The sequence below is a fragment of the Lepidochelys kempii genome, chromosome 9 (assembly GCF_965140285.1).
Source record: "Lepidochelys kempii isolate rLepKem1 chromosome 9, rLepKem1.hap1, whole genome shotgun sequence".
In the NCBI taxonomy this organism is placed as follows: domain Eukaryota; kingdom Metazoa; phylum Chordata; order Testudines; family Cheloniidae; genus Lepidochelys; species Lepidochelys kempii.
The window spans coordinates 48406536-48419498 of NC_136388.1; the positions used below are offsets into that span (position 1 = coordinate 48406536).

Here is a 12963-nt window from a genome sequence, read left to right on the forward strand (position 1 = left end):
TCCCTTCTTATGGCATCCTCTTCAGGACACTGCCCTCCAGCAGTACCCCCTAGTCCACACTCACCCCCTTACAGGGTGGGGCAGTTAACAGCAGTCTTTCCGCATTGCCCCAGCAGCCAACCACACACCCAAAGTCTAACTCCTTTTGTCAGGGGTTGGGTGCAGACCACTATGACCACTTCTAACAACCAGGTGTAAGTGCAAGGGGGAGGACCCAGGCCCGCCCTCTACTCTGGGTCATGACCCAGGGACCCTTTAGTGGCAATCTTCCTGCCTGCCCCCCTTCTCCCCCTGGGCTGTTTCCCCTTTGGCCCCTTTTCACCTGGCAGTTACCAGGCTGGAGTTCCCTTCTACTCCCCCCCTGCTCACCGAGTACTGCATTGTCTCTGGTGCTAGTTTCCTCACACAGGAGCCAGACTTTCACCCTCTGAAGGCCTGGGAGAGACTGCTTGCCTCTTGCCTGGGCAGCCTTTATATAGGGCCTAGCCTGGCCCTGATTGGCTCCCCGCAGGCCCTCCCTGATAGGCTGCCTGTCTGCGCAGCTGCTCTGGCCTGCTGTAGCCCAATCTGGCCTGGGAGTGGGGCACCGCCCCACCACACCCCCCTTAGTGCTTTTTTTCCCTAAGATGAACAGTCCCATTCTTTTTAATCTGTTTTCATATGGGAGCTATTCTATACCCCTTATCATTTTTGTTGCTCTTCTCTCTGCCTTTCCAATTCTAATATATTTTGTTGAGATGGGGCGACCAGAAATGCATGCAGTATTCAAGGTGTGGGCAAACCATGGTTTATATAGTTGCATTATGATATTTCTGTCTTATTGTCTATCCCTTTCCTAATGGTTCCGAATATTCTGTTGGCATTTTTGACTGCCTCTGCATGTTGAGTAGATGTTTTTGGAGAGCTATACACAATGATTCCAGGATCTCTTTCTTGAATAACAACAGCTAATTTAGACCCCATCATCTTGTATGTATAGTTGGGATTATGTTTTCCAATGTGCATTACTTTGCATTTATCAATATTGAATTTCTTCTGCCATTTCATTGCCCAGTCACCCCATGTTGTGAGACTCCTTTGTAACTCTTAACAGTCAGCTTTGCACTTAACTATCTTGAGTGATTTTTGTACTGTCTGGAAACTTTGCCACTTCACTATTTTACCCTTTTTTCTAGATCAGTTATGAATATGTTGAATAGTATTGGTCAAAATACAGAACCTGGGGGTGCGGGGCACCCTGCTATTTACCTCTCTCTGCTGTGAATACTGACCATTTATTCCTACCCTTTGTTTGCTATCTTTTAGCTGGTTACTGATCCGTGAGAGGACCTTCCCTCTTATCCCATGACCGATTACTTTGCTTAAGAGCCTTTGGTGAGGGACCTTGTCAAAGACTTTCTGAAAGTCCAAGTACATTACATCCACTGGATCACCCTTAACCACATGTTTGTTGACATCCTCAGGGAAAGATTTCCCTTTACAAAAGACATGTTGACTCTTCCCCAACATATCGTGGTTCACTATGTGTCTGATAACTCTGTTCTTTATTATTGTTTCAACCAGTTTGCCTGGTACTGAAGTAGAGGACTATCTTCCTGAATCTGAAGTAATAAGAAAAAATTGCTTTGACATTCTGTAATAATGGCATCTCTCTCAAATAAATCTTACATTGATTTATGAAACTGGCAACACTGTCTCTAGGGAGTGACTATAGTGAGCAAGAACTTGTTTTTGTCTTTACATGGTGGACTTGCACAAGGATTGCATACTACTGGTCTATGATGGAGGAACATACAGTTGGTAACCAGTAGGTATTCTGCCTATTGATCCATTGTTTGTACTTTTGTTGTCTCAAAAGCTGATGCTGAAGTCTTGGATGAGTACATTAACATTCAAAGCAAGGAATTATTTAAAAAAAACCTAAAATGTTTTGAACATTGATAAAGCAGGCTGGACGTGAAACAGAAGAAAATGGGCACTATTGAAGTCTTCGGCCATGTGGGAAATAAAGTCCTGCTAATTAACAGAGAAAAGTGTATTTGTATAAATAGTGCAAAGGGAGATCTTGCCAGCTGTGAAGAAATTCAGAAAGCAATACATATCAGACAGAATTATAATCATGATTGATTCTAGGTAGGTACTTCATAAACTGTTTGTTTTTTTTCTCTTTGTACTATACAAATATTTCCATTTGTGAAAACGAATAAAAAAGTTTTATAAAAAGTCGTTTTGTGACTGGATTTTGTTTAGGCGTCTTTAGATTATTACAGATTGAGTGATATAACTGTTATTAATAACTTTCATATAATCATTATGAGAACTGATTTGTTTTTAGATTGTGAGGGAGATTTGTAGCTGGAGTCAGGTGCCTGTCAGATCTTTGTGCCTTTGAAAAACTGCCTCTTTAAATCTCTGGGGCAGGGACTGTATTTTTGCATATTGTATAGTGCCAAATGAATTGTTGGCACTAAATAAAGAATTATTGTACTGTTTCATTACAAATAATCAAACCTTTACATTGTAACCTTCCAAAATAGTCTGCACTGATTTTAAGAGTTATTTTTCTGTAGTCTGAAAACTTATTTTGAGAAGGGTGCTGTCTATAAGCAATAATAATGATCATTGTTTCTTTCATGTCTTTGATGAAATGCGTTGAAAAGACTTGTAGTTTAAGGTAGTCACAAAACAGTGTAGCAGTGTTGAATTAAATTAAACACTATACTGCTTTGAAAAATCTTAGATTCTTCTAAGGCGGAGACCATTATGTCACCTAATATGACTACATTGTATTTTCACTAGTTATTCCTTTGTCAAGGCTATAACTTCTGGTTGAGTTAAAGTGTATTTCTAGAAAAACATCCAATCCTGATATAAAGACTTTAAGTGATGGAAAATGCGTCATATCTCTTGGTAAATTGTTCTAGTGGTTAATTACACTGCCTTAAAAAAAATCTTATTTCTAGCCACAATTTATGTAGCCTCAGCTTCCATGTAAGTTGTTCTGATGGCAGCTAAAGATCATCTGGCAGTCTGATATTTTTCTGTTAAGTACAGAAAATAAGAGATCAGTTCTGTTGTCTCTACTATTTCCGTCAGCCCCTCAGGTCAGGCCTCTCCTCTGTTTCTAAATAATCATTAATAGCTTTATTCTCAGATCCTCTCAAAGCATCTGTGTGATGGCATCCAGAATTCCCTTCTTTCTCCTAGTCTCTTCTCTCAGTCTTGCAGCACTTGGATCTCCATGCTGTTTACATTATGCCCCTTAAGACTCTGCTTCCACTTTATAGAGATGCAGCCTCTTCACTGGTCATATCTAATTATGCAAACCTGCATTGCATTTTGTTTCTCCGTGGAACTCCACTTCCAAACACCTTACTGCATCTTGGTAGCTCCACGAGTGTCTAGTTTCTGGCTCTCTAGTGACTGTTCCAGTTAATATGAACAGTTAGCAGTTTGTTTTAATTTTTTGCCAATAACTTAGAACACTACCCTAAAAAACTGGTAAGCTTGAGTACATGAAAGTTTCCCTCTGACGGTGTCCCAGAGTTTCTTCCAAGGTTTTATTCCTTTTTATGGGCTTCACTGCTCTGAAACTCTAAAAGGAGTATGAAGCTGACTGTGTATGCACAAGTCTGTCAGCTTGTTTCTGCTGCACATAGTAGGCCAGATTTTCATAAGTGTAAAGGCTACAACATCATGTTCACAAACCCCAATAACGGCACAAATATCTAGTTTAGCGTGTGCAATTTTGAAAGTCTGGCCTTTGATCAGGTTCTCTGGCAACCTCAACAAGATTTGACTGCATTTTATTCTCTTCCTTCTATTCCTCCCATTAATTAACTGGGCAATGATAGTTTTGTTCTCATTCCTTTCTAACCAAGAAATGGCATTTTTTCCTTTATTCTTTAAATCCAACTGAGATCACCACAAAATATCCTGTTTGCCACAAATTCCATATCTTTTGGATTGAAAACTGCATAACTGATGTATCTCAAAAAGTAATTGTTAATAGGTAATCCTCATCAAGTGAGGGTTTTTCTAGTGGGGTCAATAGGGATCTGTTCTTGGCCCAATGCTATTCAATATTTTTATGAATGCTTTAGAATTACATATAAACCCATTGCTAATAAATCTTGCAGATGGCACAAATATTGGTGGAGTGGTAAATGACATAGACAGGTTACTGATACAGAGCGTTATAGATTGCTTTGTGGTAACTGGGGTGAAGTTATACATTTTTAATACTGGCAAAGGCAAAAATTCATAAATATAGGAATAAAGAACATAGGCCAAATTTCCAGAACAGGGGACTGTATTCTGGAAACAGTGATTGATGAATCCGATGAAGTGAGCTGTAGCTCACGAAAGCTTATGCTCAAATAAATTTGTTTGTTTCTAAGGTGCCACAAGTACTCCTTTTCTTTTTGCGAATATAGACTAACATGGCTGCTACTCTGAAACCAGTGATTGAATAGGAGTTAGAGGTCATGATATATAGCTTATGGTCCGGTGGTTCCCATTACAATTCTGCTGAGGGCAGGAGTAAAAAGGTGGTATTACCTCTGCGTGTACCATTATTGGAATACTGAGTTCAGTTCTGGTGTCCACACCTAAAAAATTATGTTGAAATGTTGATAAGCATTCAGAAAAGAGTTACATTAATGATTTGAGGTTTGGAGAACTTGCCTTACAGTGACAGACTTAAGAAGTTCAATCTGTTAGTTATAAAGAGGATGGTGATCGGTTGTACTCCATGTCTGCTGAAGATAGGAGAAGTAATGGGCTTAATCTTCACCAAGGGAGATTTAGGTAAAATGTTGGGGAAAACTTTCTAATTATAAGAGTAGTTAAGCTCTGGAAAAGGCTTTCAAGGGAGGTTGTGGAATCCCCATCATTGGAGGATTTTAAGAACAGGCTAGACATATACTTATGTCGAGGTCAGGGATGGTCAAGGTTTACTTCTTCCTGCCTCAGCACTGGGGGCTGGACTTGATGACTTCTCAAGGTCCCTTCCAACCCAATATTTCTATAATTCTGAATTAAAACATTGTTTGCTTGCACCCAACTTACAAGTGATCCAGATTGTTCCGTGTCAGTGACTTGTCCTCTTCAATATTTATTACTCCCCCAGTTTTTGTGTCATCTGCATACTTTATCTGCGATGATCTTATATTTTTTCCAGGTCATAGAATCATAGAATATCAGGGTTGGAAGGGACCTCGGGAGGTCATCTAGTCCAACCCCCTGCTCAAAGCAGGACCAATCCCCAACTAAATCATCCCAGCCAGGGCTTTGTCAAGCCTGACCTTAAAAATATCTAAGGAAGGAGCTTCCACCACCTCCCTAGGTAACACATTCCAGTGCTTCACCACCCTCCTAGTGAAAAAGTTTTTCCTAATATCCAACCTAAATCTCCCCCACTGCAACTTGAGACCATTACTCCTTGTTGTGTCATCAGCTACCACTGAGAACAGTCTAGATCCATCCTCTTTGGAACCCCTTTCAGGTAGTTGAAAACAACTATTAAATCCCCCCTCATTCTTCTCTTCCGCAGACTAAACAATCCCAGTTCCCTCAGCCTCTCCTCATAAGTCATGTGTTCCAGTCCCCTGATCATTTTTGTTGCCCTCCGCTGGACATTTTCCAATTTTTCCACATCCTTCCTGTAGTGTGGGGCCCAAAACTGGCCACAGTACTCCAGATGAGGCCTCACCAATGTTGAATAGATGGGAACGATCACGTCCCTTGATCTGCTGGCAGTGCCCCTACGTGTACATCCCCAAATGCCATTGGCCTTCTTGGCAACAAGGGCACACTGTTGACTCATATCCAGCTTCTCGTCCACTGTAACCCCTAGGTCCTTTTTTGCGGAACTGCTGCCGAGCCATATGGTCCCTAGTCTGTAGCGGTGCATGGGGTTCTTCCGTCCTAAGTGCAGGACTCTGCACTTGTCCTTGTTGAACCTCATCAGATTTCTTTTGGCCCAATCCTCTAATTTGTCTAGGTCCCACTGTATCCTATCCCTACCCTCCAGCGTATCTACCTCTCCTCCCAGTTTAGTGTCATCTGCAAACTTGCTGAGGGTGCAATCCACACCATCCTCCAGATCATTTATAAAGATATTGAACAAAACCGGCCCCAGGACCAACCCTTGGGGCACTCCACTTGACACTGGCTGCCAACTAGACATGGAACCATTGATCACTACCTGTTGAGCCCGACAGTCTAGCCAACTTTCTCTCCACCTTATAGTCCATTCATCCAGCCCATACTTCTTTAACTTGCTGACAAGAATATTGTGGGAGACAGTGTCAAAAACTTTGCTAAAGTCAAGGAACAACACGTCCACCACTTTCTCCTCATCCACAGAACCAGTTATCTCGTCATAGAAGGCAATTAGATTAGTCAGGCATGACTTTCCATTGGTGAATCCATGCTGACTGTTCCTGATCACTTTCCTCTCCTCTAAGTGCTTCAGAATTGATTCCTTGAGGACCTGCTCCATGATTTTTCCAGGGACTGAGGTGAGGCTGACTGGCCTGTTGTTCCCAGGATCCTCCTTCTTCCCTTTTTTAAAGATGGGCACTACATTAGCCTTTTTCCAGTCGTCCGGGACTTCCCCCGATCACCATGAGTTTTCAAAAATAATGGCCAATGGCTCTGCAATCATATCCGCCAGCTCCTTCAGCACTCTCGGATGCAGCGCGTCCGGCCCCATGGACTTGTGCTCGTCCAGCTTTTCTAAATAGTCCTGAACCACTTCTTTCTCCACAGAGGGCTGGCCACCTCCTCCCCATGCTGTGCTGCCCAGTGCAGTAGTCTGGGAGCTGACCTTGTTCGTGAAGACAGAGGCAAAAAAAGTATTGAGTACATTAGCTTTTTCCACATCCTCTGTCACTAGGTTGCTTCCCTCATTCAGTAAGGGGCCCACACTTTCCTTGACTTTCTTCTTATTGCCAACATACTTGAAGAAACCCTTCTTGTTACTCTTAACATCTCTTACTAGCTGCAACTCCAAGTGTGATTTGGCCTTCCTGATTTTACTCCTGCATCCCTGAGCAATATCTTTATACTCTTCCCTGGTCATTTGTCCAATCTTCCACTTCTTGTAAGCTTCTTTTTTGTGTTCAAGATCAGCAAGGATTTCACTATTAAGCCAAGCTGGTCGCCTGCCATATTTACTATTCTTTCTACACATTGGGATGGTTTGTCCCTGTAACCTCAATAAAGATTCTTTAAAATACAGCCAGCTCTCCTGGACTCCTTTCCCCCTCAAGTTATTCTCCCAGGGGATCATTAATAAATATGTTAAATTAGCATAGAACAAAGAACTTGTCCCTGTGGGACCCCACTAGAAACACATTTAATATGTGCTATGTTAATTTTATATCATTCTAGTTTTTTAATGAAAATGTTATATGGATATCAAGTCAAGCAGTAAGCTGCTCTTTGCTTCATTGATTGTGTCATTGACTCTGTCTGCTTGAAGCTTAATAGTTGAGACACTGTACTGTTGCTGGATGACTTTTGTACAACAGTTACTTCACAAAGCAGATCCCTTGTTGCTCTGATGGCTCAAAATGACGTTACCACCATGCACACCATCTTTGTGAGGTACAGCTGCAAAGTTTCTGATTGAACTAAACCACTGAAGCAAGTATCTACGAAGCATGACTGCTTTGAACAAAGTTTGTAAATGAGGCAGTGCCTTATTCCTATATAGTCTTGGTGCAGCTGCACTTAATGAATCAGAGATATCAGTGCTTGGAAGTCTTCAAAGCGGGTACATTGTGCCCTGAATTATCCCTCAGTTCTTTATAATGACATTTTTTCAAGAGGCTCATGGCCCTCAGAGCCCATCCTGAGCCAGAGGTGTTGAAATGAATGAGCAGAAAGAAATGGAAGTGTTTGTAGAGACTGCATATGGGGACATGGTGGAGCAGGACCACCTCAGAACTGACTCCCCTGGTTTTCTTTTTGAGAAAGGTTGTCTCATGATGGAAAGGCACCAAGGAGGCTTGCAGGGGCACATCCCCTTAGATGAGGCCTACCTTCTCACTGAGATAGAGGAAGCTGATAATTCTTCGCACAGTGAGAAGTTTGCTCCAGGAGATGGGATTACAGTTGGGACACAAAAGCTAGGCTGTGTTGATGGGCAGTTTGATCATCAGGAATATAAACAGCTACATGTATAGTGATTGTAAAGTAACTTTCACTTGCTTGCCTGCCAGATGTAAAGATAGCAGATATCAAGGGGAGGAGAGGGTGATGAATTGGAATGTCTGGCAATGGAAAAGGGCCTTGATATAATTGGCATTACAGCAATGTGGTGGAATGACAAAAATCATTTTGGGACACTGGCAGTATGTGGGAAAGACAGACTAGGCTAAAGAGGTGGAGGAAGGTCATTGATAGGATTCCATAGAACATAGTGTGATATAATTCTGAGTGGAGTGAATCACATAGTTGAATCTGTGTGGATACAAATTCCAAACTGTAAAAATACAAATATTCTTGGCAATAGGGTTATACTTTCAGCCTCTAGCTCAAGAAATGGATATTGAGGGTATGTCTGCACTGCAGCTGGGAGGTGTGATTCCCAGCATGGGTAGACAGATTTGCATTCGCTCAGCTTGAGCACTAAAAAATAGCTGGGTGGATGTTGTGGCACAAGCAACAGCTTGGGCTAGCTGCCTAAGCCTGCCTAACCCCCTGGGTCTGAGCTTGGGTGCTAGCCTCAGTTGCCTCGCAGGACACAACATCCACATTGCTATTTTTAGCACATTAGCTCAGCTCGAGGTAGTGTGTGTGTCTCTACCTGTGCTGGGAATCACACCTGCCAACTGCATTATAGCATACCCTGAGTTCACAATATAGTAAGAGAGATAAGAGGTACCAAAGTCTAACAAAATGTTAGTACTTAGGGACTGCAACTGTTTGCATATGGATTGTTTAGAGAAACAATTTTTCAATGCTTTCAGCAAGTGTTTCTTGGAACAGCTCGTTCTAGAGTGCACACAAAGAGAAGCTATTCTTGACTTGGACTTAAATAACATGCAGGAGTTGGTTCAAAAGTAACAGTAACTGAACCATTAAGTAATAGTGACCACAATTTAATTATGTTCAACGTCCCATTGGGGAGGAAAGATAGCTAAAACTAAAAGTGATGCTGAACTTTGAAAAGGGAAAGTTCAGTAAAACGAGGGAGGCAAAGTAAAAAGCAAGGAAAGTAAAATCCTTAGATATGGCCTGGATGCTACTTTAATATTACAATAATAGAGTCTCAGAATGCATAAATAGTTCTGAACAAAAAGGGAAACAGGAGGGTAAGAGTAACCCACCATGACTAAATAGCAAGGTTTAAGAGGTTATTTGAATTGCCTGGAGTTTCTTCAAACTTTGGAAAATTAACCCTAGTGAAGCCAGTAATAGGAGCATGATTTACAGTAGGAGAAAATTTAGGAGGGTTAAAATGGATTTCAAAGAGGAAATAGCTAAAAATATAAAAACAAAGCACAAGAAATTATTTGTGTATCACAAGTAAGAAAGTTAAAATAGAAGAATTAAAATATAAAAAATGATTTAACATTGATATTACATTTCTTCAAATTATTAGAAGTATCTCAAGGTAGCATTTTGGGATTCTTGTTTAGTGTTCATTCATGAGAGTTTTAATAATTTCTTAAATGAAAGGAAATTACTGGACTAAAAAACTGTATTAAGATTGAGTGCATATCGGTAATCTCAGGATATAAAATATTACAGGGATGTTGTGATTATTTCAGAAACAAGTAGTACAAATCCAGGAAAGCTAGAGTTAATTTGAAACTGTATTTCCATATTTTGGGTTTCCTGTGTTTGTAATTCTTGTTCTGGGGATAATGTCAACATCCCTGCAACATTTTATACCCTTAAATTATGGATATGTGCTCTCAACCTTAAGTCTAAACAGATTTTTGTCTGGGACTATAATAGCATTTTTCCCCTAGAAGCTAGGCGTCTATCTCTTTATTTGAATTTTGTGGATGTAAAGGTGAGGACTTTGCAGATCTGGTGGAACTTTTTGCAAAAGTAAGGGTGCTGTTCCTAATGTAATTAACTAATTTGGAATGTGGGTATGATGTGTATAGAATGTGGGCAGGATATGTGGCTCCATAAATATTCCTGTATAGCTTGTTTATATTTTTCTTCATTTCTTCTGTTAAAATGTTTTCATGCAGTGAATGCAAAGCACAGAAAGGCTGCTGAGTTCCAATCCAGAGTGCACTCCACTTTACTGGAGTGCACTCAGTCAGTTGCACTAAATTGATGTAAAATTATTTGAGTCACATATATTGATTTTATTTTTCATCAACAAGTTTAATGTATAAGTATTACATCATGCTTGTTTTAATCGTAGTTTTGTTTAGTTCTGACAAGTAATCTTGATGATCAAAATGATAATGGACACTGAATCAGAAAGATAATATTCATTTGGTTTTACCATAAAACTTAAAATGATTTACTCTGAAAACTAATTGAAAAAAGGCATGTGGAGTTCCTTATATATTTATTTTTTCAATGACTTCCATATCAAATATATTAGTTGTACAAATCAAAAGATGGAGGATATTCTAGCTACCAGTGAGATAGTGTTTCACAGAACAACTGGTGTATAAGCAATTCTTGAAAAATGTTTTGGAATTGTTAACCTCTATATGAACAACCACAAGCAAGCATATTATGGGATATTAGTTAACTTCTCATTGAAGGAATAACACCGCTAACTTTACAAAATGCCACCAGTAATGGCTCAGGGGGAGGGCACTCTGGAGTCTTACAACTGTCCGGGATTCTCCCTCTCTTGACGTCAGGTTCTATCATGTCCTGTTAAGAGTATTCCTGCTAACATTACTGCTAGATAAGCTTTCAAACCAATTTCAAATTGCATAGCAGTGGAAAAATTTTAAAATGGACTGACATTATGAATGATGTATAGAAGTAAAGTGGACTAATTGTAATTGTTCATTCATTACATCACAGGTACTGTAAGAATTGAAATGTTCAGGAACATGCAAAATGCAGAAATCATCAGGAAAATGACTGAGGAATTTGATGAGGTATAGTATATAAATATTTACACTGAAGAGTTTTTGAAAACTGGAAATATAAGAGTGCAATATATTTTCCTTCAAAACTGCATAATTTTGTTTGATGGGCACTGAGGCTTTTCAGAAATCACTGGGCTTTATTGTAATGGATAAGCAATATCTCAGTAGAAGAAACTGTACTGACTGAGGGGCTTGTCTACACCAAGCAGCTTTTAGCAACAAGGCTGTGTCGACACAGCCTTGTCGCTAAAAATCAGTTTGTGTACACTCTCTTTTTCGGTACTTTGAGAGTAGAGATACAGATGAAGTGACAATTTAAACAAGTACATAAGAAGTTAGAAGGTTGCATTGTATGGAAAAAGTATAAGCAGAGTCTAGCAGAGGAATAGAACGAAAATACTAAAAATACGTAAATGGTAGTTTCTAGAAACATCAATCAGAGACACAAAAGGACACTTAAAAAAACAATTATCCCACACCACTGAAGTCAGTGGTACTTCTGCAATGGTAGTAGGATCAGGCACTGCTGGTTAAAGGATAGTTACAGCAAGGGGTCACAAAAGGAAAGGATCTTGCCTAAGAAATCTGAAGTTATTTTTGCATCGTGGAGTTCTGCATGGAGTTTGGTGTTATATATATATATAAAAAACCCTTCTGCCTTGAATTGTTTGACTGTTCAGAGAGTGTGGGGTGGGGAATCAAATGGCTAGTGACAGCTGATAGATATCCAGTCAGAGTTCTTGAAACTCAGAAGGAGGAGAATCAGTGTTGGAGAAGGGAAGCTAAAGAGTGTAGGAGGAGGACTGGCAGGGAATGAAGAGGCAGGGCTTTTCAAATGCATTCTATATATGCTGTGGACACTTAAGGGAAGTGGGATAATAGATCCTTTATATGGGTCAGATAGTAGCAGCCTTTAATCTTTGCCTCAGTAAGTATCCAGTAACTCAGTTATTTCCAGATCACTCTTTTCTTTGTCCATCATCCTTCCCCTTTCTCTTCCAAACATGACTTGACATGAAATGGTTTCTCATAATCAGGAGGTAAGGTGGGTGAAGTAATATCTTTTATTGGACCAACTTACACAGAGTTCTTCTTCATAAACATAGCATTCTGAGGCTTTTAACATGTATCATACGCCAACAAAATGCACATGGTAATATGCAGCACAAATGAAATAAGCCTTGTAGGATGACAGACCCAAAGTGCATGAGATCAAATGGAATCTTAGAAGTTAGGAATACAATAGTCTTATCAGATGACCAAAAGTTGCAAGCAGTGAAGTTTCCACCACTTCTTTTGGGAGACTACTCCACAGTGTAATTCCTTTCACTCTGAGGAGGTATTTCCTGATATTCAACTTACATTTTGTTTCTCTAAATATAGCATCAGTACAGGATGTTTAGTCATGGGACTCATACTTCCAATGTGAGACAGAATCCTTTAGCTGAAGAGTTTTGTGGATTCCTTGTTTGACTCTTTGAGGTACAAAAGTGCTAGATAGTGTGCAAGGCCATTCTGGCTAACAATACGTACTTCCACTATTTCTGTCTTGAGAAACATGAGAGTTTCTTGATCTCATGCAGTGAAGGAAGTCCCCAAAGTAACTATAGTTTGACACCACGGACTGCTGCTTTGGCTCTCTCCTGATCATGCAGCCATAGCTTTCTTGCTTTTAGACATGCCTTTTCACTTAGATCCATAATAATGTAATTATTTTTGTTGGCCTGTGATGCTTACTCAGCACTCTGGGTCTGTTGATCCTGAGAGTAAAGGCCTGTTCAGCCCTGTGACTCATCTGCAGCTTGTCTTGCAGCAGCCACTTCATTTCTCCCGTTGGAGCATTTCCATGTTTTATTAGTTGTTTCATGGTATT

At 40.1% G+C, this 12963-nt stretch overlaps 1 protein-coding gene across 11 annotated transcripts in view; it reads left to right on the top strand.

Moving 5' to 3' along the window:
- The window catches only part of STAG1 (STAG1 cohesin complex component), a 380321-nt gene that overhangs the window by 136648 nt on the left and 230710 nt on the right, over positions 1–12963 (top strand). For 10 of the 11 annotated variants that reach the window (XM_073360216.2, XM_073360219.2, XM_073360217.2 and 7 more), the window contains one exon: positions 11023–11099. In XM_073360216.2, coding sequence (XP_073216317.1) covers positions 11023–11099 — 77 coding nt within the window. Of the gene's footprint in view, positions 1–11020; positions 11100–12963 lie in introns of those variants that run through there. The other variant, XM_073360225.2, reaches the window with a different exon arrangement.